This window comes from Mustela putorius, unplaced genomic scaffold, assembly GCF_011764305.1.
Source record: "Mustela putorius furo isolate JIRA1106 unplaced genomic scaffold, ASM1176430v1.1 tig00000242_pilon_pilon_pilon, whole genome shotgun sequence".
NCBI lineage: Eukaryota > Metazoa > Chordata > Mammalia > Carnivora > Mustelidae > Mustela > Mustela putorius.
Window position 1 is genome coordinate 16438036 of NW_025421325.1, and position 26189 is coordinate 16464224.

General features: G+C 43.1%; 1 protein-coding gene across 3 annotated transcripts in view; it reads right to left on the reverse strand.

The window, feature by feature from the left end:
* Positions 1-26189, reverse strand: part of NUGGC (nuclear GTPase, germinal center associated) — a 52456-nt gene that overhangs the window by 20615 nt on the left and 5652 nt on the right. For 2 of the 3 annotated variants that reach the window (XM_045078369.1, XM_045078370.1), the window contains exons 2-11: positions 24591-24679; positions 21107-21211; positions 20374-20482; positions 19332-19554; positions 18634-18864; positions 15434-15643; positions 10640-10815; positions 9244-9262; positions 8871-8960; positions 329-434 (exon numbers count right to left, since the gene is read on the reverse strand). In XM_045078369.1, the coding sequence (XP_044934304.1) occupies positions 329-434; positions 8871-8960; positions 9244-9262; positions 10640-10815; positions 15434-15643; positions 18634-18864; positions 19332-19554; positions 20374-20482; positions 21107-21211; positions 24591-24633 (1312 nt within the window). In that variant the 5' untranslated portion in view covers positions 24634-24679. The remainder of the gene's footprint in view (positions 1-328; positions 435-8870; positions 8961-9243; positions 9263-10639; positions 10816-15433; positions 15644-18633; positions 18865-19331; positions 19555-20373; positions 20483-21106; positions 21212-24590; positions 24680-26189) is intronic. The other variant, XM_004775131.3, reaches the window with a different exon arrangement.

Below are 26189 nucleotides of genomic sequence, written 5' to 3' on the forward strand. Positions count from 1 at the left end.
GGGTAAATACATCTAATACTTGCAGCTAGGTGAGTGCAGAATTGCAAACCAAATACTTAGGAAATAACAACCCAATCTCTGACCTCCACCAACTCTTGGTAAAAATTGGATGAAAGAGGAACTGTGGTCTCAGGCACCACAGCAATGCAGAGAGAAAAACGGATACATCTGCTAATATGTATAGAATCTGTGACAATCTGGAAATGTCACAGAAAATTCTAGAGAGGGAAATTCAGCATGCCAAGCTTCATCTTGAGAATTCCAGTAATTGAGATTAAAAAAAATACACACACACACACACACACACATATATATATATATAAATTACCAGTTTCCTCCTCAGTGAGGAGAGCCTGCTGCCAGTATTCCTGGGCGCTGACTGTATACACCAGGTTAGAAGCCTCCAGAACCTTGGAGTCACCGGGCAGTTTTCTCTGACGTGTGAGAGACACAGGGAACAGAATAGTTCAATCATGGTGAAGGAAACAATACACAGGCCTTATAAGAACTGTCAGCAAGCTTCAGCTCACTCGCTTTCAACCCTGCAAGAGCCCCATAAGGAACACAGTACACCCGTACATCAGGTGTTTCCATCTGTCCACACCCCACAAGGTTGGACATTGTAAGAAAACCCCTGCAGAAAAACTATTCTCTTGGGAGTTAAGAATAACAATTCTAGGGGCACATGGGTGGCTCAGTGGGTTAAAGCCTCTGCCTTCGGCTCTGGTCATGATCCTAGGGTTGTGGGATTGAGCCCCACGTAGGGCTCTCTGCTCAGTGGGGAACCTGCTTCCTCCTCTCTCTGCCTGCTTGTCTGCCTACTTGTGATCTCTGTCTGTCAAATAAATAAATAAAATCTTTTTAAAAATTATTTTAAAAGAATAACAATTCAAAAGGAAATATATAGAGAAAATAGTTCAAGGTGTACTGAAATGTTCAGAGAAGGGGAAAGTACCCAGAATGCTTTACGGGAAAAACAAAAAGAGCTAGAGCTGGCTGTAATCAATTCTGCCTTTAGTGACATCACCCTGGTACCTTGAACTTGGCAACGGTGGGAGTATTACACCTTGGGAACCAACAAATGCTAGAAATCAGGGCTTTTTTGCTTTGTTTCTTTTCTTTTTAAACAGATCTGGTTGTTAAATACTTATCTACACCATACAACACGGGACAAAGGTGCTGTGAAAATGCAAGTTTCTTAGCTGGGTACTTAGTAATCAGATGCATTTAAAAGCAGGGCAATGTATAAGTAAAGTATGGTCTTAAATGTCAAGGAGTTATGAATGTGAGAAAATCTTTTTTATGATTAGAAAAATCATCATCACAGAGAAGTCCCACTGGGATTAGACACAAATATTGTTCCATAATCGCTCCTTACTTTCACTTACCAGAAAAGAAGGGGCACCTGGGTGGCTCAGTTGGTTAAGCATCCGACTCCTGGTTTCCGCTCAGGTCATGGTCTTAGAGTCATGAGACTGAGCCCTGAGTCAGGCTCCATGCTGAACACAAAGTCTGCTCAAGTTTCTCTCTCCTTCTCCCTCTGCCCCTTCCCGCCTCACTCTCTCTCTCAAATAAATAAATAAATAAATCTTTAAAAAAACGAAAGAAAGAAAGAAAGAAAAGAGAAAAACTATAAAGGGTTGTGTGTTTGTGTGCATGGGTGTTTGGGGTCGGTCATTAGAGAACCGTGGAGAATTGTCCATCTCTTTCTGATGCAAAGACACAACAGAGCCGAGCGAGTAGTCCACCGGGAGAAGCGAGAGACCACATGTCTGGCAATCTGTGAGCCCGTGCAGTCAAGGCTGGGATAGAGATGCCTGGGTAGGCTTCCAGAAGCCCCACACACAACAGTCAGGGCTGAAATAATACAAAAGATCTGCCAAGATTAACTTTTTTCCCTTTCTGATAGAGTTTTGACTCTAGCAAAAAAGTTTAGGGAAAGCTGAAACTATTTTCTACTAGGAGATGAAACGGATGTGGAATTAAATCTAAGTAGGGTTTTAGAACAATTGAAAGAAAGGAGTATGCCTCACTTTGCCTAGGTGCTTACATTATTTAAAATCTTGCTCTAAATTCTGTGTACCTCTTCTAAAAATTTCTGACAATTAGTTAACACTTATGCTTTCATTATAGTACAGAGAAATATTTTTATAGTACCAATGAAGCGACTATAGTATGCAGGTTCTGTGTCATTATAAGAGATATAGAAACAGTTACAACTGGAAAGTAGGATCCAAGAGGTGAGTGGATACTCATCAGATTATCCCATGGAAAGATGAGTCACTGTTATAATTTACACACAGTGTTTGTTAGAACAGCGTATAGCACCAATGATATTAAAGTTTGTAAGAAGATATGATATATGAGGAGAAAGCTTGTAGCCCAAAACAGGAGGGATATTAGATGAAAGCAGAATCAAAAAAGGGATAGTAAAGTTGGAGGTAGCTTGAGATCAGTAATATAAATCATGACCCATTTTCAAAAAAAAAAAAAATCTCTTTTATAGCTTAGTCATTAAAATAATTTTGCAGTGATATCACCCTACCCACTGCTTTTGCTTTCATTTGATATGGATCCCTAGCACCCCAACTTTTATTTTTAGCATGGCTCTTTACTAAAAGAAACCCAGGTTTATTTGAGAGTAGGAGGTCTCCCTATCTTGTGGCAGGGAAAAATAAAAGGAGCCTGAGTATCTTGTTGTTGCCAAAGAACAAAAATATTTTTTAAAAAATGTCTGGGTAAGGCTAAAAGGAACCAGCTTAAATTACAGACTCCCATTGGCCAAGAGGTGAACGGGAACAATAAAAAGAACACAGTATTTCCGTGAAAAGCCATGAGTTCTCAAACCAAGTAAAATAATAATAATAAGAAAAATATATATGTATTGGTCTCTGTCCCCAGATTCTGACACAGGAATTCCTTATAAATTGGGGTGCTAGGACAATCTTTGGTTCTAACATTAGTCCTGGACCCCAGTTCTCAGTACAGAGCTCCTAAAACCATTGTCATTTCCTAAGTGGTAAGAGCCTTAGAACTATCTCTTTTTCTAATATTTGGTCTTTGACTCTAGTACCTGACACAGATCCTAAATCCCTTAGAATTAGTCCTCAGTGAGAGGAGTGTCTTCTTTTTCTAATGAGGCAACTCTGGGTGAGCTCCTGAATAGGGGCTGGTTACAGAAGTTCAGGTCATTAGAAGTTTGGAATTTTCAGCTCTACTCCACCCACACCCCATTCTCCAGAGATGGTAGAGGGGCTAGAAATAGAGTAATTGACAATGACTCTGTGAGGAAGCCTCCGTAAAACCCCAACAGGATGGGGTTCAAAGAGCTTCCAAGTGGGCAAACACATCCCCATAACAAGAGGGTGATGTAGCCCAACGCCATGAGGACAGAAGTTCTTGCATTTGGACCCCTCCCAGACCTTTCCCTTTCATCTTGCTGTTCATCTGTATCTTTATTCTTTATTGTATAAAAAAAAAAACTGGTAAGGGGCTCCTGGGTGGCTCAGGAGTGGGTTAAAGCCTCTGCCTTCAGCCCAGGTCATGATCTCAGGGTCCTGGGATCGAGGCAGGCTTCCCCCCCTCTCTCTGCCTGCCTCTCTGCCTACTTGTGATCTCTGTCTGTCAAAGAAATAAATAATATCTTTAAAAAAAAAACACTGGTAAATGTAAGTAATTATTTCCCTGCATTCTGCGAGCTGTTGTAGTTAATAATTGAATCCAAGGGGAAAGAGATCATGGGGACCTTCAATTTGTAGCTAAGTCAGATGGAAGTTGTGGGTAAACTAGGGACTTACTATTTGCAGTTGGCATCTGAAGTAGGGGGAAGTATTGTGGAACTGAGCCCTTCACCTGTAGAATCTGATGCTATGTCCAGGAAAATATTTTCAACTAAATTTCAATTAAATTGTAGGATGCCCTACCTCATGACCCAGTAATTGCACTACTAGGTATCTATCCAAAGGATACAAAAATAGTGATTCAAAGGGGTACATGCACCCTAATGTTTATAGCGGCACTGTCCACAATAGCCAAAATATGGAAAGTTGTCCACTGACAGATGAATAGATAAAAAAGATGTGGCATTACACACACACACACACACACACACACATATATATATATAAAACACAGCCATCAAAAAGGATGAAGTCTTGCCATTTGCAACAACGTGGGTAGAACTAGAGGCTATTATGCTAAGTGAAATAAGCCAGTCAGAGAAAGACAAATACCATATGATTTCACTAAACGTGGAATTTAAGAAACAAAACAGATGAACATAGGGGAAGGGAAGGAAAGGAAAAATAAAATAAGATAAAAACAGAGAGGGAGGCAAACCCTAAAAGACTCTTCACTCTAGGAAACAAACTGAGAGTTGCTGGAGGGGAGGTGGGTAGGGGATGGCGTGACTGGGTGATGGGCAATAAGCAGGGCATGGGATGTAATAAGTAACGAGCACTGGGTGTTATGTGCAACTGATGAATCACTAAATTCTACCCCTGAAGCTAATAATACACTACATGTTAACCTAAAAAAAAAAAAAAGAAAAAAGAATGTAGTGTCACAGAGAACTGCTCAGTGTGGGGGAAAAAATCCCAACACCGATGTCAGAGTGTTGTTAATTGTGTTAGCATAGACTGGAAGAATTAATACCATTAAAATGTGCATGCTGCCCAAAGCAATCTACAAATTCAAGGCAATCCCTATCAAAATACCAAAAGCATTTTTCATAGAACTAAAACCAATAATACAAAAATTTGAATGAAACCACAGAAGAGCCCAAATAGCCAAAGCAATGTTGAGAAAGAAAAACAGCTAGACGTGTCACAAGTCCGGATTTCAAACCATACTACAAAACTATAGTCATCGAAACAGTATGATACTGGCACAAAAACCAACACATAGATAATGGAAGAGAAAAGACAGCCCAGAAATAAACCCATGCTTGCATGGTCAATTAAACTACCATAAAAGAGGCAAGAATATACAATGGGGAAAACACAGTCTCTTCAATAAATGGTGTTGGGAAAGCTGGTCAGCTACATGCAAAAGAATGAAACTTGACTACTTTTTTAAACCATATACAAAAATAAGCTCAAAATGGATTAAGACCTAAATGTAAGGCCTGAAATCATAAAACTCCTAAAAGAACAGATAGGCAGTAAACATTTGGACATTGTATTTATTTGGATCTCTATCCTCAGGCAAAGACAACAGAAGCAAAAAGAAACAACTGGGCAGCCATCAAAAGAAATGAAATCTTGCCATTTGCGACGACGTGGATGGAACTAGAGGGTATCATGCTTAGCAAAATAGGTCAATCAGAGAAAGACAACTATCATATGATCTCCCTGATATGAGGAAGTAGAGTGCAACATGGGGGTTTAGGGGGTAGGAGAAGAATGAATGAAACAAGATGGGATTGGGAGGGAGACAAACCATAAGTGACTCAATCTCACAAAACAAACTGAGGGTTGCTGGGGGGAGGCGGTTTGGGAGAGGAGGGTGGGGTTATAGACATTGGGGAGGGTATGTGCTATGGTAAGTGCTGTGAAGTGTGTAAACCTGGCGATTCACAGACATGTACCCCTGGGGATAAAAATACATTATATGTTTATAAAAAAATAAAATTAAAATTAAAATAAACTGGGACTACATCAAACTAAAGAGCTTTTGCCCAGAGAAAGAAACAGTCAACCAAAAAAAAGGCAACCTACTGAATGGAAGAACATATTTGCAAATCCTACATGGGATAAGAGGTTAATATCCAAAATATATAAAGAATTCATGGGAGAATACACCAAAAAAAAACAAATAATCCAATTAAAAATGGGTAGAGGAAAACAAAAAGATGAATAAGGAAACTGCACAGACATTTTTCCAAAGAAGACATATAGATGGTCAGCAGACAAATGAGAAATGCTCAACATCACTAGTCACCATGAAAATGCTACTTACAACGGCAAGATATCATCTTACACCAATCAGATCTTTTTTTATCAAAAAGATAAGAAATAATAAGTGTTAGTGAGGCTGTGGAGGAAAAAGAACCCTCATGCACTGTTGATGGGATTGTAAATAGGTGCAGTCACTGTGGAAATAAGCATGGAGTTTCCTGAAAAAATTAAAAATAGAAATACCATATGATCCAGCAATTCCCCTTCTGGTTACTCATTTGAAGAAAATGAAAACACTGATTTAAAAAAATCTATGCACCCTCTTGCTCACTGCAACATTATTCATAGTAGCCAAGATATGGAAGTGACCTAAGTGTCCATTGATGGATGAATGGATAGGGAAGATATGTTATAGACACATACAGTGGCATACTACTCAGCTCTAAAAATGAATGGAATCTTGCCACTTGCAGCAACACAGATGGACCTACAGGAAGTAACACTAAGAGAAACAAGTCAGATGAAGGAAGACAAATACCATATGATTTCACTTATAAGGAATATAAGAAACAAAACAAATGAACAAACAAAACAAAATAGAAACAGATTCACAAATGTGGAGAACAGACAGGTGGTTGCGGGAGGGGAGGGGGATGGATGGATGGGCAAAACAGGTGAAGGGGATTAAGAGGTACAAAATTCCAGCTACAAACTAAGTAAGTCATGGGGATGTGAAGTATGGCATAAGGACTAAAGTCACTAACACTGTAACAACATGGGGACAGATGGTAACTAGGCTTACTTGGTGGTGATGGTTTTGTGATGTATAGAACTGTCAAATTACTATGTTGTACCCCAGAAACTAATATAATATTGTGAGTTGACTGTACTTCAATTAAAAAAAAAAATTGTCGTGAGTGTGTTAATAGCGTGAGAGGAAAGGAGAGACACACCGGAGGAGTGGGATGGTTTTCATTCCAGGTACCCTAAAGCTGTGTCATACCTAGCTCCAAGGACACACCTGAGAACGGAAACACCCAGCTCTCTTTCACCGGTCACATAAAATTAGTCATCCGGACTTGGGGGTATAAGCTCCCTAACATCTCTCGAAGGTCTCTCCTCTCCTCTAGGGCTGTAGTGACTGCCTTGTTTAAGCTCTTAGCTCTTCCAGCGGGATTACAGGAAAAGCCTCCCCAACAGGTCTCTCTTGGCATCTGGTCTTCACTTGCCCCTCCCCCCACCCATTCTCCTTAACGCTGAGAAAACAATCTTTCTAAAATACATAGTATTTCCAGACTACGCTCTACAAAAGGAGCCTCAGGGATCTGTCCTTTTTCTTACAATACGTTTTCCTAATTTTTATTTTTATAATAAAAAATCAGCATAGACATCTATAGGAATGACTGCTTTATAATCAACTTCTGCCTCATATTTTCTATGATTAAGATTCAATTTGCTCCAATGAAGGCATGCAGTACAGGGGAAGGGTTCACAATAATTCAGCTGAAGTCAAGTGGTCGGAGAATTAAGGTATCACCTGGCCCTCAGAGGTGTAGGCGTGCAGACCTGTATGATAGAACCCTAGTCACCCGGCAAGCTGACTCACTGTTGTCCAAACCCTATTTCATATGCACCAACGCACCACATTTATTAGCAATAAATGTAGTTGTGAATTGTGTACTGAAATACTTTATGTTTTTGTTTCCAAAAACAAAATGATGAGGTACTCGTTAAATGCATATTTCTTGAATGCCAGCAAGAAAGCTGAAGAGAATAGGAACAGGTTTGCTCACTTATTGCCTCATTAAAAGCAGCATTTAAGAATTGGTTGGTCAAAGGTTTTGGCTTAAGTACAAGGTCTGATTATTCTGAATTAGAGACAAAAGTTTTGAAAATTTCAATTCCATTTTGTACATCAGACGTTTTCTGCATCAATGTAATTGAATTCAAACTGCAGAATGCAATTAAATATAGAACTGGACCTCGGGCCATATGTTTTTACTATTACCCAGAGCCAAAGATTTAGTTTCAGCAAAACCAAAACATCTATCCCATTATGCTGACCTCAATATACCACTTCTATGTTTTGTTTGTAGTTTATCTTAAAATTGGTTTCAGTTTTATCATTGTATAAGACAATTATAGTAAGGAAATTTATGTCTGTAACTTTATTTTAGTGGCAGAATAACAAAAAATAATTTGATAAAATACAGAGATTCCCATAGAACAGGGAAATCGCCCCAGGGGGCTCAGTCAGTCAAGCATCTGACTCTTGATTTCAGCTCAGGTCATGATCTCAGGGTCATGAGATCAAGTCCCGTGTCGGGCTTTGCTCTGGGCACAGAAACAGCTTAAGATATTCTCTCTCTCTCCTTCTGCCCTTCCTGTCCTCCATCTCCTCAACCCCTTGCTCCAGCTCTCTCTCTCTCTAAAAAATGAAAAAATAGCTCCAGCTGTATCTCCCAATGCTTCTGCAGAAGGCCCTTTCGCCCACATCCTCACCTTACTAAAGACTGCTGGTTCTTTATAATTCTTCCCAAGGGCATGAGGAGTTTTCCCTGCACCTCTCTGCAACACCGCCTCTCTGCCTGCTAGTGAGATCTGGAGAAGATCGTGTGTCCCCACAGCACCCTATGCATTCCTCCCTCGAATCATCCTCGAACAGTGTGATGACCTCTGATATCACCTATGGGTATCTCTCTCTCAGTGGACCGTATGCTCATCCCATCCTTCCAGCAACCACGGGAGGTAGATGTTATCAACTCCCCATTTTACAGATGAGAAAGTGGAGGCTCAGGGAGAAGTAATTTGCCAAAAGTCACAAAGTTATTAACCAGGAGGACTAAGTTGACTCCAAACTGTTTGTTCCAAAGCTTTTGATGTGGCAACTACACAAGACCCAGTAGACATTTGTTTCTGAAAATCTGAGTGGTTGAAAAGCCAAAAAACACATTTGGAAATCTGTTAACTCACCTTGAGCTTTTCCTTGAGAATTCTATTCCTTTGTAGTTTTATCATTTCATTTCTTTCTAAAACAGCCTCCCGCTGACTCAAAATAGCTCCCTAGGTTGGGAAAAGAAATGAAAGCATGACAAAGAGTCCAAGGTTATCGAGAGTGATACGGTGATAAGCTACACAGTTATTTCTGGCATAACTGCATTTGGCCCAGACAAATGTGTATGGCTTTGAATTTTATAGTATTAATCATGAAAAGTATTATTAAAAATAACGAGTTCTTGCATATGTCCAAACTCATTAAGTTGTTATATGAAATGCATGCAATTATTTGTGTATCAACTGTATACCAATGGAGCTTAAAAAATAAAAATAAGTAGTCCGTACTTACATTTCTCACTTTTCTTTCCCTGAAAAGAAAATTGTAACAATTACTTAACTCGTTTTGTGTGTCACAGCAGTCTTTCGACTTTCCCTGAAAGCAGTATATACGGTTGTGCCTTAATTCTTTCACATAAGCTTTCTTTGGTCCAAATGTCCTCTCTTCTGATCTACCTCCAGTGTCCACTTGAAACAAGTGTCTTTATTTCTCATTGTTTTGTTGGTGCTGGAATTTTCTGTGGCCCCATCCCCCGGCCCAATCAAAATGCAGCCCCCTCTCTCTGGGTCCCCATAACACTTTGCTTGTCCCTCTCTTATAACCTTTAACCTTCTTGTAAGAGAGCAGACTTGGTGACTAGGTGCTGTGCCCTTCTGAATGTGCAGCCCCTACCACAGTGTTCAATAAGGGCTTCATAAATCTGATGGTAATGTTCAGTTGCAGAGTTGGCACTGGAAGGGAGCACTGGAGATACTATTCTGGGGCAGGGGGCGGGGCGAAAAAAGCCTGCAGGCCAAAAAAAAAAAAAAATTGAAGCTGAAGTTCCAACCTAACCCATGAGAGCAAGAAGCAGGGGAAACATCCTTGGTCTTTTTCTTTAACCTAGACAGTGTCTCTGCTTCATGAATTCCTGGAGACACGGGTGCAAGTTTCAGTGGGGGGCGGGGGGGGAAGGGCAGAGATGACAGGTGACCGGTAAGGATGCTCTAATTAGAGCAGGGAAGCATTAACAACATTCTCTCTGGTGACCATAGGCCCGTGTACCCAGGACAGACAGGTTGATACTTGCTGTAAGGGTTAAGAACACCCCCTTTCCACTTTCAAAGCATGCCAGTTGAGAAGGTAAGTTATGGCTCTCTTGGTTACAGAGATCCACGTGGAAATGGGCACACTTAACATCTATTAAACTCTAAATGCTTACCTTCCACTAAAATTTAGTCAGAATGCTGTTACTTTTGGCCAAAGCTCTGAAACATCGAGAACCTTGTTCCACAGGGGTTTAAAGCCTAAAACAGAATCTGACACTTTAAGGTTGTGCAATGTCAGATAGCACTCTAGACACTGCCTACCAGCTGTGGGGGCGTCTCCACGTCCCATATCTGTGGGGGGCCACCACAAGTCTGAGAGGTGCTCTTTGCATCTCCTACACATGAGTGGCACCCTGTATGGGGACAGCCTACTGGGTATGGAGCAGCTACTCTGTTAGAGGGCCCACAGTGTTCAGATTCCCAAGGCAATCTACCTAAGGTCCCAAGGGTCCTAATGTCCTCGGAGGTTCCCCAGACTTCTCTTTTATCCCCAGCAGTTGCTTCCCTGGGTCTGAAATGCCCAGGAGTCAAAGCTCTGTCATTACAGCAGTTGGGACCCATAGAGGAAAGCCCACAGACCCTCGAGCCCAGCCCTGTACCTCAGATATTCCGGCAGGTGGAGTTTGTCAGTCTTGGTGACCACCAGTGCCACGTCTCTGCAGAAGCCCCTTTGGCAGGCTTTGATGCTCTCGTTCAGCAGGTCTTCATGGGCTCTCCCTCCAGAAACTCTTTCAATGTCACTGATCACCCAGATCACTGAGCATTTATCAATGGTCTGTGAAACAGAACCACAATAATTTTAAGAATGTAAGTGGCATCTCAGTTGTAGAGGACATGAGCCCTTAATGTATCATTTATGTCCTCCGCCCATTTATGTTGCTCTGTACCATCTCTCCTCCAGTCCTGCGTCTCAGCTCTCCCCACCACATTCTCCATGTACCAGCTAGGCTGAGCTTCTTGAATTTTCTCAGATGTAACTTGGTCTTTCATCCCTCAGGACCTTTACACTTGCCGTGACCTCTGCTTGACCCCCATTCGCCCTTTGGATTTGACCACCCCTCCTCTGCACCCTCCAGCACCTGGACTTACCTGTTATGGTATCATGGTATCTCTCAGGCTTAGTGCATAGGCTGGGCTCTCTGTACCTCTTCACCCCGCCTGACCCCACATCACCTCTAGACTGTGAGGTACTTGAAAAGAAGAGGTTGCACTTTGCGGCTTAGAATTCACATCCCCCTTTGGCACAGCGATTGATCCCTCCTGGAGGCTTCATAGCTATTTGTGGCATTACTGATTGATAGAATTCAAGAAATCAGACCTCCAGCCCCAGATCCATCACTGGCTTGCTTTACCTCAGTTGTCTCCTAGGGAAAATTATTGTTTTTCCAGAACTAGTTACTGGTCATGCATTGACCTCAAAGTTATCAGCACAGGGCATCAGTTCCATGTTTGCCCCTGCGTATGCAGCACACTGCCACCACGTGGGGGCAAGGAGCCCCTGGAGACATTTTTAATTGTTATGACTTGGGGTAAGCTAGTGGGCGGGGGTAGAGGACAGGAATGCTGTTAAAACATTCTTTAGCGCCCAGGTAAGCAGCCCCCCAAAATGTCAACAGTGCTGAGGCTGAGAAATCTTGGGTTTTGAGTTTGTTTTTACCAGTGGAGTCTTTTTCAACTGAAATCTTAGGACAATTTCCAAAAGATTTTTTTAAAATTGAACTGCTTTAAATGAATTGGAGATGGAGGGTTTGGGGCCCCCCACCTCCTCAGCATCCTCAATCCTCTGTCCATGCACCTCTTGGCTTTGTGGATCATTATTTTTAAACTGTCTATCTCCAGAGTTAGACAAACTTCACCGTTTTACAGAGGTAAAAGATCAGGAGGCTAAAGATCAGTTTGAAGGCCATACAACTATGGGCCCTGAGCCTCCTCCTTATGGATGGACTCCCCTTGAGGCAGGAAAATAAAAACAACTGGCTCCCTCCATTTCCCAAGCTATAATCTATCTAGGGAAGCTTCTAGCTCATCAGTCAGGTTGTGGAAGATCGCAGGATAGCAGGCTACCAGCTCCCCCAGGGCAAGGCCTCTTTCACCTTTGTATTCCCATGGTCCTGGGAAACTGCAGGTGCTTCCTAAATGTTTATTAACATAAGAGGACTGCAAATTTCTGGCCCTACACAAGGCTCTGACTGCCAGGACTTGGTCAAGTTAGAGGCTCAGAAGAATGAAAAACACTACCTAGAGCAACTAAATTTAGGAATGAGTGGGGTGACATCCGTGCCAGCCCAACCCTCCCTCCCATGAGGAGAACAGGGCCTCAGAGGGCTCAGGCGACAGGCCGAAGGTGTCATGACTTCAAGGCGGCAGAAAGAGACACAGGAATTCATAATAGTCTTAGCTTGGGAACAGCAAGGCAGGAAGCTAGAGGGAGGAGGGAGGGGGCATTCTGCTCTGTTCTCCTAAAAAGTGGGGAGTCTTTAGTCACTCCACGTGAGAGTCTCACAAAACCACAGGCATGCAGGGGAGCTGAGGCCAAGCAGAACAGGCCAGGAACCATCCCTTCACTGTAGCCCGACCTCCTCAGAGAGGCTGATCTGGGCCAGATCTGCCGGCTCCTCTGTTCTGAGCGGCCTTTGACAGGCTGCCCAGCATATCGCAACTGGCAGCAGCCATGGCTCCCTCCAGGGAGAGAGGCTGGCTGCCTCCTTACGCTGCTGCTCCCAGGCCTAGCCTGCAACTAGCCAAGGCTGGCTATTTCACTCCAAGAGTGACAAGAACCTCAAGAAACAAAGGCCCTCATGTCAGGACTTGAGCAGACCGCCAAGGGGAAGGACATTCAGACTGCCTGTATCTTAAAGAACTGTTGCGGGAGGTCCTGTGGGGGAGAGAGAGAGAGCCTCAGCTGGGAAGGTGGGGACCTGCTCTCAGGTTCAAATTCTGCCTTTCGATAGCTGTGTGGTCTTGGGAAAATTACTTCCCCTCTCTGAGCCTTCATTTCCTCATCCATAAAATCAGGCTGATTATCTGTCAGCTGTCCTCCTTTCATCCCGATCTTGCTGCAAACTAGTCTCAGAGCTCCCCTGACCCACAGTCATGCATTTAGCACAAATCCGCAGAATTTAAAGTTTGCATATAGCAGAGAATTGATGGTTCTTTATGGAGCCTTCTACAGTGCAGGACTGATCATGACTCACTGATCCCAGCCCTCATGCCCAGTCTTCTTTCAGCTCCTGTCCTAGGCCTCATTTCCATGTTCCCTCCCCATGCTTCTGAGCTCCTCGCCTGAAGATACCCTTTCTCTCTCTATCACATACCCCAGTACCTCTCGTCATTCGAGCTTCCCCAGGAAGGGTAGTGTTTAAGCCCAACTTTTGGGTTTGCCTTCTGTAACCCTCTCCTCTGTACCCCACAATCCTTTCCTCCAGCCACCCCCAAAAGACTCATCCTTCCCCCAACACTTGGCTCCTTCGTTTCTCTGGGTCTTTGCTGCTGTCTGACCTATGACAGTGCTCAGGGGTCCCATTCTCAACAATCTTCTCTGGTGACAACTGGGCTTAAGCACCCTCTCTGAAGCTATCCTCACATGCAAAAAGAATGCACTCTCATTGTTAAGTAACCTGGTTTGTTAAGTACTATAACTAATTAGATTCTCTCCCAGACTACAAGATTGCCAAGGGCAAGGACTCTGTTTCCCTCCATCCAAAACCTAATGCAAAACTGAGGAGAGGCTCAGTGGGTGTTTGCTGAAGGAATGAGGTCTCTTGTTGAAGGTAATTTCTATTTTTGAGCGTTGATAGCACCTTAGACTTCTCGTGTCTCACAATCTGCCAAGGATTTAGTCATCTGTAGGTATCTCCTCTCCTGTTAGACCCTAAGCCCCTTGTAGGAAGGTTCTGCTTCTCGTTCAACATTGATTTATTTTGTTTTCAGCTTTTTAGCTTTTTTGTTATATAGGGATTACACGTTCATGCAAGATATAACAAACAATACACAGGTGTGTTTAGTAAAGAGTAGTAGTAAACATAGAAACTCGTTAACAGTTGGGTGTCTATCCTTCCAAAAGGCAAGAATCTCCTTTTGCTGTTCATTTACAAACATTACACACACACACACACACACACACACACACACACACACGCATGCGTGCACATGCATTCGCGCAATTCTTAACATTAAAGACCATGTTCTGCATCTTTTAATTTCGTTTTGTTTTACCGCATAAGTTTATAGAGTTGAAGAGAAGAGAGGCTTTTGAGCCATCCTGCCTGGGTTAAAATCCCCAGAGTGATAATGGGCAACTTCCTTCACTGAGATCAGTACATAGTATAAAATATATGCTTGGTAAATGTCTGCTATCATTATTATTATTGGCTATAATCTTTGCATCCTCAGTACATTGTCTTACATATTATATGTGTTTGATGAATGAAAAGCAAATGAACAGAGATAAATTCTTAAAAGATGTTTCAAACTCTAATCATTAGGTACAGATCTAACCACCCCAATGCTTAACTCTCTGGCTGTAGACATATCCGGGGGTGCCCCATCAACTCTGACTTCATCTGCCGAGATTTGAAACCCTACCCAAGATTTTGGCTGAAAGGACAGACTTTCAACCACCACTTCAGCCACAGCTGATTGCACTAAAGATCGATGCTTACACCAGAGAGGGTGAAGCATTAGCTGGGAAGTACTTGATCCCATTTTCCTTCTTAGGAATTTGAACTAAAACACATAGAGACTGAAGTCAAACAGTCATAGGCGGAGGTGGGAGGTCATTCTCCACGACGTGGAACCTAAGGGCTAAGTAGAGAAAGCTAAGTGAAAAGCAGGACTTTGCAGAGAGATGCTCAAAGAGGAATAGTCCCAAGAGCCAGGCAGAGGGTGAGAGAGACAATGGCAGCTTCTGTCCTGATAGGAGGCCCTGAGGTCTGGCTGTTTCAGGAGATGCTCAGATACTTTTTCAATTAATCCCTCTTGGCTTGGGATTGCTTTATTGGGCCTCTGTGCCTTACAGCTAAACACTTTAGAGGCCTCCTGGTTCCTTGGTGCTTAGCTCTCAGCTTCTCCACTTTGTACCCACCCCTTGGCCTCCCTCTCCCCCTGTCTGCATTTCCTCTGCTTACTCCTAGACCGCACTACTTGGTTGCTGACCTTTCTCCTGTTCTTCCTACTCTTGTTCTAGCTTCCAGGCCTGCCTCACGATTCCTCCCTCCCCAGTTTCTCTGGCCACCTCTCTCCTGCCATTGACCTGGATAGACCTAGCAAGTAGAAGAATCTAAGCCCTTGAGCTCCTACAACCCCAGCAGCTGAAGCAGAGCATTCTTTGTTGCTTTAGAAAGGGTGGAGGAATTTGAGGGAGGAGGGAATGAAGTCACAGGAAAGAGAATCACCTTTTTCCACATTTCATCCCTCTTGCTGTTGAAGTCGCCTGTGCCTGGGATGTCCACCAGCACAACGCCTTCTGGAATCAGCTCTGATTTGGGAAGAGTCACTTCCACGTGTTTGATCAAGGGCCAAATTTGTGTCTGAGCTGACTCTCCATCCAAGTCTCTCCTCTGAGTCCGGATGTAGGGGTCCAGCTTGACAGACAGCTCTCCTGCCTGAGGAAGAAGGACAAAGTCACACACACCAGATGTTCTCCCAGTTCCTCGATCCCGGATCAGCTGTGATTTGTGTTCAGTGATGGTACACTGAGTAGTGGCAGGAAACAGCACTGGGCAACGGGTTGCGGGAGGCCTGTGATCCCACCTGCAAAGGCCCTATGCTCTGAGAGCCAGAAAGGACCCTGGAGATCAGAAAGTGCAAGCTCCTTAAATGTATGTTGAAAAAAACCAGAACCAGTTAGAATGGGGCTTCAGCAAAGTTATAGCTTCACTGGATAATGAATTCAACCTCTAAATTCCATTTCAATTCTAAAATTAACATTATTAATATGCAATTGTCTACATTTTGGGGAGAGGGCATTCTTCCCCCATGGCTAATGCAAACATTTGGATTACCAGAAAGCCCTGACTTTGGAAAATTGATGGTGACATGGTGACCATATTTTCCAAACTGAAAATTAGTCTGAAATTGATCTTTAAAAATGTTTTTAAAATTTTTCTTCCAAATACAAAAAAAAATCTTGATGTGTAGGCATTTCCAGAATGTTTTAATGATGGGGGGTGATGGGGACTTGTTCTCTGCCCATTATTCCTAGCATGGGACACATTCATGCCAGCAACCATGTGTGGCAGCAAATCTCTACCAGGATACTACTTCAAAAGACAGATGATTTGGGATATATGATAGTCGTTTTTTAAAAAGATTTATTTATTTATTTTAGAGAGAGAGAGAGAGAGCACACTGGGGGTGCAGGGGAGAAGGGCAGAGGGAGAGAGAGAGAGAGAGAGAGAGAGAATCTCCAGCAGAACCCCTGCTGAGCATGGAGATTTATCCCATGACACTAAGATCATGACCTGAGACAAAATCAAGAGTTGGACGCTTAACTAACTGAGCCACCCAGGCGCCCCTTTGGTGGTCATTGTTAATAAATATCTATAAAATAGTCCTGAAAGAAAGATAAGAACAGAAATTCTTAAGAGAGTTGAGATTAAATCAGGGGGTTTGTTGCAATATGGGTAGGGAGTCACAGAATTCATCAATTCTAATCAAATAATAGGAAAATGTGAAAGAAAAGTTCTTTAAGATATTTAATTTAAAAAACAAAAGAGATACTGGGGGTGTTTAGGTGGTGCAGTTGGTTGGGCGGCTGACTCTTGGTTTCAGTTCAGGTCATGACTTCATGGTCATGAGATTGAGCCCTGTGTTGGGCTCCCTGCTCAGTGCAGAGTCTGCTTGGGATTCTCTCTCTCCTTCTGCCCCTCCACTCACGCTCTCTCTTTCTCTCTCTCTCTGAAGTAAATAAATAAATCTTTAAAAGAATAAATAAAGCAGATACCCTAAAGGCAGTGTGAAAGAAAAAGCATGTCCTTGAAAAGTCCCTTTGTCTAAGACGGTGGCTCAACCCAATAAACTGGCTCAGGACAAACTATTCTGGAAGGCAAGCTCGGTTTCCCTCAGTCCGATCTAGAACCCTGGACTCAGACTTTGAATCAGTGCCCTCATTCACTGAGATGTAACTGTGGTATTTCAACTCCTAGTTTCAAGGGGCAAATTTGTAACACTGAGAAGGAATATTTCTAAATACAGGGTAGTGAAGAAATGGTTACTATATTGGTACCTTGGTGTAGCTTACTTGGTGTAAATTGTGTGTGTGCTGATAAAGTAACCAGTTTTGTAATCATTGTTTCTTTGGACATGCTCAGTCTATGTTTTAGACAAAATAAGAGTGTAATTATTTTGAAGAGTGATATCCATTTAAATATAAGAAGTGGCTATTACATTTGATTTCCTAGATTTACAAGAGCTAAGTGCCTTGAAAGATTCCATTTATTTGACCTCTAAATGTGCCTGGTCAAGTATTTAAAAATTTTGGAGAGAATGGACTATATTAAATCTGAACCATAACACAGAAAGTCTAAGGAAACTCGATTAATTATACAAGTAAGCATTAGCTACTTAAGGAGAGACTTGCTATGTTAACCTTGGGAGATAATTGAAAACATTAAAATTTAGAACAAGTTTAAGTAATTGTTCTTACTTCATACCAAGAAAATGTCAGATTTATATACAGAATAACAATTTAAACACGAATCTTAAGAGACAAGAAACATTAGGCTTTAAATGTATAATTGTAATAAAATTATGCATTAGTTCTACAAGTGTTTTACTTTACTTTAAAAAGAAATTTAAAACGAATATTGATGATAGATGTGAGGAGAGCATTGTTCTACTAGCTGCATATCCAATATCCATCCCGTGCTTCACCCGTGCTAGCAGAATAGTGTTTGTTTGTTTGTTTGGGCAGTGGATTCAAATTGGCCTCAGCCAATCACAACATATTTGCTTCTCGCTTTAGACTCCCTTTCAGCTAGAAAGGCCATGTGACTGAATCCTCTGAACAGGAAATTCTACCCAGAAGTTTACTGGGGATGTTTCTGAGAAAGTTTTTACTTTCCCAGGAAAGAGGAGATGTTGGTGCCAACTTTTTATCCATTGCTTTCTTCTATGAAGCCAACTGTGAAGTCTAGCACTTCAGTAGCATCTTATGAGTAGGAGGCAACAAGTCTGAGGACAGGCCAAGGGCGCCCAGGAGGTGTTGATCTTGACATTGATGAGCCACTGAACCAAACCACAAACCCAGCTGCTTCCAGGCTTTTTATATAAGAAAATGAATAAATCCCTATTCATCTAAGCCACTATAAATCGGATGGTTTTGTTTTTAGACATTTGTACCCCCAAGCATCCTTAATTAATCCTCAAGTAACTGTAAATAGTCTTCCCTGGGCACTAAAGACCCCCAGTCAGACACTAACATTTCTCATTTTACAACCATAAATAATGAAAAAGAACTCGGGCAGGGATACTTCTGGTTTGGGTATCAACTCGTTTCCAACAAAAATACCGTGCTGTGAGCCAATTTCCTCAATGGATTTGATTCTTAAACTTGTGACTCATGATAAAATGAAGAAAGAAATCTCAGGGCTACCTCTTCTGCCTTGAGGGTGATGATTCTGGAGGTGGGAATCTTTCCTTTGGGCCTTGCCCTCAGTAGCTCTTCATAGCTCTTTCTTTCCGCTCCATTTCCGTAAAACATCTGTAGCTTCCAGATGGCTTCCTCCACAGCATCATCCCTGTCCCACACGTCTGCCTCTTCTCTGTCTGGTTCCTCTGTCCTGTGCAGGAGTTTAGTCAAGTTCTTCAGCTCCTCCTTCCACTCCTGCCAAGGGAGAGTAGGGCCAAGCCCCTCATGACACAGACATGGAAAACAAGGAAAAAGGGGAATCCATTCCTGGAGGGACTGCCTATTCAGAAACTCTAACATCATGGAATCCAGCAGGGAATAATCTAATCCAAACCCCTTGTTTTGTCATTCAGGAATCAGGAGCCCAAGGAGGGAAATGGCTTGCCCAAAGCCCCGTAACAACAGTGACAGGATGCAGGCTAGAACCCCCATCTTGCTCTACAGAACTCTCTCATTCTGTACTATGTTCTTTTCTTTTGACAAAGGCATACACTATATCTACAAGGAATATTATGTTCATCTCTAGGAGAGAAGGAAAAGGAAAGAAAGAAAAGGAAGGAAAGAGAGCGGGAAGGAGGAAAGAAAGGAGGCAGGGGTGGGGAAAAGGAAGGAAGGAAAACAGGGGTGGGAAGGAGGAAAGAAGGGAGGAAGGGGACAATTACCTGGTCCGAGAGAAGGTGGATTTTAGCCTCATACTGCTCACAGCAGCCTGAGCTCACTTGTACAATACATGACGTACATATACTTTCTCCAGATACTGGTAGAAACATTGCTTGCTGGATGATAGCGTTGATCAAGGAGCTCTTCCCAGCCCCTGTGCTTCCAAATAATCCAATGTAGATTGGGTCCAATGATGGTTTTTCAATCAAGGCAAGAAGCCTGTTTCTAAATTGATTTTTAAATGCACATGGTCAGGGTCATCAAAGCATAGTGGGAAGAGTACCAAAATAGAACATGAAGGAACTGAGTTGCAATCCCAGGCAAATCATCCATCTTTCTGAATCTCTGAGACTTTCTTGATCAGGAGGAAATATTAGTCCCGGTTTCCTACGTAGAGGCGTCATGAGCCTCAAAGGAGATTATGCAAAAATACATGGTAGTGATGATTCTATACAAACTCTGTAATGCCTACCCGGATGCGAAGCATCCTTGTTTGTGTTCTATGGAAATTATATAGTCTGGATCCTGGAAATAAATTTTAGGCAGAGGTACAGTATTACTGGCAGCAACCTGGAGACTTTTGTGAGTAAGAGATTCAGCCCGGGCACCAATCAAGTGCTTCAAGTCAGCTCAGCCCAGTGGTTGAGGCCACAGGCTAGAGTTTCACACAGCGTGGGTTGGATTCAGGCCCTTTCGTTTACCAACAGTGTGACCTTGGTCCATGTCTTGGTCTCTCTAAGCCACAAGTTCAGTAAAATTGGGAAGATAATAATAGTTCCTACTTTATAGGGGTATTGGGACAAGTAAATGAAATTTGATATATGTAAAATATTTAACAGGGTACCTAGCAAGTGTGACAACCCCATGAATGGCAATAATAATCAATCAATCAATAATAAATAATAGCCCATAGCTAATGAATGTTCAGCCTTCTTTGCTTAGTTTCTAACTAAGAATTCCTCTTCATTGTTGGAGAAAAGCACTTACAATCACCTAAGGAAAGAATGGATGGAAGATTTGATGGGGAGCTGATACCAGACTCACATGAGATATTTGACTCCATTAGGAATGCTGTCATCCAGGAAGACAGACTGAATAAGTTTCTGATAAGTGTTGCTCAAAACCCTTCTGGTCCGTGACTCTAATTTTTCATCTGGAATCAACAGGAATGTATTAGCCAACACATACCTGGCAGAGATGAAGTACTACATCTCCAGAAGAGGAATGTGCTGAATACCACACAGAAAGGAAAGAAAGAAATGAAGTGAAATGAAAAGCCAATTAAATATGATAGCAAGTTATCTGACACTAGCAATGATTGCTCATGGGAGATAGCAATTATTGATTGTGAGAGCCTCCCAAGGGCCCAGTCTGCTCCGAAACCCCTTGTAACAGAAGTCAGCATATCTTTGCTATGGGCTATAGCCCTTCTAAATTCTTCTCTCCTGTGGTCATAAAAAGAAAAACTGCCAGGGCATCATAGAAACACTCACCAAGGCACCAAACCAACCATTTTCACAGTCATTTTCCTAATCAGGAAGAGGTTATTTTGACAATCTCTTATTTTGACAACAACTCTCCTATCCAGAGACTCATAGAGATGCATTGTCAAATTATATATCCCTGCCCCAAGGCCTCCTTTTCTGGCTCAGGATCATTTGAAAATATTTCATCCTTCTTTCCAACTGAACATTCTCCTCCTTTGAGCATTTTCACACATTTGGAAAAGAACAGAGCCACATTAATACAAGCCACACAGCAGGGTCATAATACTCACATTCCTTAAGAGCACTTTGTTCCACAGAGGGAAATGCGCGGAACCTCTGGTCTCTATCTGAACGTTTTCTTTTTTTCATTGGTTCTTTAAATACATCATCGTCAACTAGAGATAAACAGAGGTTATATAAAATTAGAGGTCTTGGGCACAGCATACTTGCCTGACCTCTATCAGAACACAAACCCAAAGAATCTAAGAATTCTTTTGCCACCTCTGCAGGCCTGTTAACTCCTATCAGAGATAGGCACTGCTGGACCATTCTAGTCTGGTTCTTACTTCCCAGAGTCATAGGACTTCGCATCTAGCTCCAAAATGCAGTCTAATGTATCTCCCCAGGACATATGTTGAAATGAAATGAAAAGTCTGGAAATCCTGAGCCACCAGAATGGCTGGATATTCTTCACTAAACGCCAACTGTGTACAGAGAAGCCCAAGATACAACTAAGTGTGGGGTGAAGGAAGGCCTCTAGGAAGTTTCTCCAGACTGGGAAAGAAACTGATCAGGAGCAGAATGCAGAAAAAAGAACGGACCACATGATCAGGGCAAATCACTTCTCCTTGACTACCTGTAAGATGAGAGGCCTGACAAGAATATACTCGATGTAAGAGCGTGGGAGGGTGTTCTACCAGGGGATGCCCTTCCAAGGTTAAATTTGGAAGAATTTTCCCCCTTCCTCACTGAAAGTCATTAGCAGCTGCTTCCTTACATAAAAAAGAAGAGAAATCCCCAAGCAGCAAATCTTTGTAGTACTCCAGAGATTTATTTCCTTTAATGGTTTCCCTTGGTTATGAAGTGAAGGGCTGGTAGGATCCATAATCCTCAGAAGGGTACAACCAAAACATTGTGCTTTGGCTGTGTCTTAGAAAATACCCACTGGTGGTCTCCACCTGGTTAGAAAAGGGCCATAGGTGGGTCTTTAAGTCAAGGTGATTGACAAGGATCCTAACCCAGTGTTCTTAGAATCAGTTTAGGCCTTGGGAAACGGCCATGAGAGTGATGAGGGAACAGAAGGCTGGCTGAGGACAAAGCAAAAGGCTGACACCTCGCAATCTCCCCCTCACCCCCACCACTACTGGGTGGGACAAATGTGACATTCTTTAGGAATCTCCCAACTATCTTGATGTTAATGGCTTGCTAAAAGGGAAAGACAACCTTGATCAAGCCGCAAGACCTCTGGTATCCCGGCACCTTGTAGGCCCTCTTTAGCATATGAAATCTCTGTTGAAATCTCCCTTTCCCTAACCTTCCCCCAACCACATAGTACATAACCTGCCATCCCTCACAACCTGGGGCAGCAGCTCTTCCTGCCCACAGGTACTGTCCCTGTGCTTTATAAACCACCTTTTTGCACCAGAGACATCTTAAGAATTCTTTCTTAGCCATCGGCTCTGGACCTCACCCCACCGAACCTCACCTAGATTCTAGAACTTCATCAAAATGAACCCTTAAAGTTGATTCCCAAGAGTCAAGGCACTCCAAGTTCATTTAGGAGTGTGAGGCCCCAAGACTGTGCATGACATTGAGAAGTCATCTTTCCTGAAGAACCGCAGAGAAGTTTCACTCTGATACCCAAGATGGCAGCCTGTGCAGAAGGCCTAGCCTCCACCATTGGGCTCCAGACAGCAGATGTTCCAGATGGTTATTCTGTCGTTCCCCCTTGGTTCAGCCTTATGGCTTCCAGCACAAACCCTGCCAGGTCCTGGAGGCTGCTCAGAAGGGTATTTCAGACCCTTCTGCCTCAGACATTTTAGCTTCTTTAATTGAGCTCAACTCAAAGAATTCATCATGGCTTAGTTGAAGGACTGCCTAGAATTAAATACCAAGCTGCTGGCTCAGTGGTTGGAACTGGAGAAGAAGCAGGGGAAAAAAAAAGAATCTACCACTTAGGCCTCCCTAGGCCAGCGATAGGCCGAAGAATATTTTAGTCCACGTTATAAAAGGTGTCTCAGGATTCCAAGAAGTTTCTACAACCTGCTGAGGAAAGTGAAGGATGTCGGGCTTTGATCTCGACTTCGGAACCCAAAAGCTCTTTTTTGCAAACAATATGTGCATAGTATCTCAGCCACGTGTATAAAACAAGGGATGGGTCCATGCATCCATGGCCTTTATTTCCATTTTATAAGCACTGGCAATTAATGTGATAAATGATCGGGAGCTTATTTCTCAACTAAAGCAAAGGCTAAGAAGTCAGATGAAACAGCAGGGTTTAAACTTTGTCTTCAGTTTCTGAAAAGAAAAGCCACTTGGAAAGGAGAAAGTTTACTATCTGGGATTTAGACCATTTCAGGTTAGTCTTGCTATATAGATTGTAACTGGAATGAACTGGTCTGAACCGGCCACACCTCGTCTCATTCCCTATAACTGTTCAAGCACTCCCTCCCCCTTTTCAGCATTTTAAAGGGAATCACCCAAGAAAAAGAGCAGTGGGAGTGGGAGGGCATCCAAAGCTAGTCTACTGCTGCTGTTGCTTCTTGCTGCCACAAGGTGTCGCGTTTGAAATGTCCCTAAAAGCTGGACAAAGGATACCGGCTCGTTAAGCCCGGACAGCGGCGGGTCTTCCAAGCAAGTTCTCTCAGGGCTAAGCTCAACCAAGAGAGCCCCAGTGTTATCTTTCTTTCCATTTACGTGCCCAGCCATGTCTCGGATGCTAGCCACCACCCCACTGACTCAGAAACTGCGTACCCCTTACCCCTAAGGGTTTTCATCCCCTGTGAGTGAGGAATTTTTCCTCTCAAAACACAAAGGAGGTGATACCCCCTGTTTTCTGTACCTAGGGGTTACTCTTCTGCATCCTCCTAGGGAAGGCTCCCTCCTTAGCTCCGGGGCCCTACATCAGCCTTCTGGGGAGGGAGGCCGCCCTCACTGACTCCAAAAGCACTCACTCTATAACTCCCCTTCTAAGAAAACCACCTGATATGATTCCAGGGGCCTTACATTGTTCACTCTAAGAGAGATTACCCTCAGAAAATCCAAGATGGCTTTCTGGAACCTCCTTTTAAAAGGGAGGGGAATGGGGCACCTGGATGGCTCAGTGGGTTAAGCCTCTGCCTTCAGCTCAGGTCATGATCCTGGGGTCCTGGGATGGAGCCTGGCATTGGGCTCCCTGCTCAGCAGGGAGTCTGCTTATTCCTCACCCCTCCACCCCCGCCACCTGCCTACTTGTGATCTCTCTCTTTCTCTCTCTGTTAAATAAATAAAATCTTTTTAAAGTTTTTTTTTTTTTTTTTAATAAAAGGAAGGGGAGCCTGGATATACAAATATAATTGCTGGTTGGACAGGCCACTACATTATGAATAGCTCTATTTTAAGCTATTGTTGAAATAATTGACATTCATTCACTGTTATGTCATAAGAAAGCAGCTTTTGAATAAAGATGAAGGAACACTGATGATAATTAAATACAGTCTCAACCCATCAGCCCTCTATTATATAATGATAAATAGGAACTATTTACTCCATCAGGGGATGTTGTAGGGATATTACCTGGATGTGGCCCCTTACCCACAAAATCCTCAGTGTCTTCCATTTCCTGATAGGCAAACGTCTGCTTTTGTCCACTTAGGAGAACCAGCCTGAAAATATATACAAAGGATGGGGGTGGGGGGCAGGTGGATAACAGCAGAAATTGTAAGTACAAAAAGCAAAAGAGTAACAGCAACAACAATGTGTCAATCTGCTTATGCTTTGTTTCTCCAACTAGATTCCAACCTCCTAAAGGCCAATAGCCATTCTAATTTGTCTTTGAATTCCTCACAACACCACATATACTACACGTCTATTTAAATAAGACAAAGATCCATGTTTGGCCATTAGTTTTCAATTGTAGTTACATCTGTAGAAATTTAAACTGATACTATCTGAGATCTTTAAGACAATCCACTCTGACAATCAGCCTCTGGTGACCAGAACCATAAAGGTGAGATGATACGGTTTTGCTCCTTTAGGTGACATCAGGGGCCCAATCGTGTAAGCCTCAGGTTCAGTTGTATTTAGTTCCACAGGTCTCAGCAAGAATCTGGAAGATGGATGGAATATTTGATATTCCCAGGGTTCCCTGGGGTGGCTTTGGAAGCTACTGAGTGGGGCAGTAGAGATGCGATACCCAGGTTCTCTGGATCTTCTTCTTTTTTTTTTTTTTTTAAGATTTTATTTATTTACTTGAGGAAGAAAGAGAGAAACAAAGCACAAGCAGGTGGAGGGACAGAGGAAGAGGCAGAAGCAGACTCCCTGCTGAGCAGGGATTCCCAGGACCCCAGGATCTGTCGGAGGCAGACACTCAACCAGCTGAGCCACCCAGACGCCCCTACTCTGGGTTTTCCTTGCCACCTCACTCCACTTCAATGAAGAACACACCCCTACTTGGCTCTATACGCAACCCCTCAGTTTGGGGCATCTGCCGGGTTAGGGGGTGGGGGAAGAGAGGCACACCCAAAAGGAGAAGTGTCAGACCCCACCTGTCTGCAGTCCACAGGCTGATAAAGCTTGGGCATGGAGGGAGAACGGAGCCCAGAGAGGACCAGAACAGACTGCACAGCACAGACTGGGTAGAGGTGTGCTATCTTAGAGCTTCTTCGTCTCCACACATAGAGAGGAATTTGAGCAACACACGTGAGGAGCACCTAAAGGGCTTCCTCTCCTTATCTGATGTCGCTGTGTGGATCACTCAGCCGTGTACTTCAAAAGCAGACAGTCACTGGCCCTTTTGAAAAATGCAAAATCTGATCTGTCAACTGCCACTAGCCCCCTGGGCTGTTAAGAGTCAAAATAGCCTCTTCTGCCTAGCTTGGCTGGTGGATATTAACTGGCGGATGGTTTCTGTACTTGGTGGGTGTTGGCTGGATGTGGTGGGAATTCCTACTATGTGCAAAGTCCTGAGGCTTAGGTGGAGTTCCTCATCTCTCTATTCCTGATCTTGAGGCTCCCTCTCAGGACTCCCCAAACTCCTTACAGTTTCCCAATGCAGGGTCTCCTAATCCATGCAGTTTAGTGTACGCTGTTCCCTCTGAGGAGTACCCTTCCCTTCTTTCTCCCAGTGAATTCCTACTCTTCTGTTAAGATCCTGTTTTAGCATATGCTCTGTGA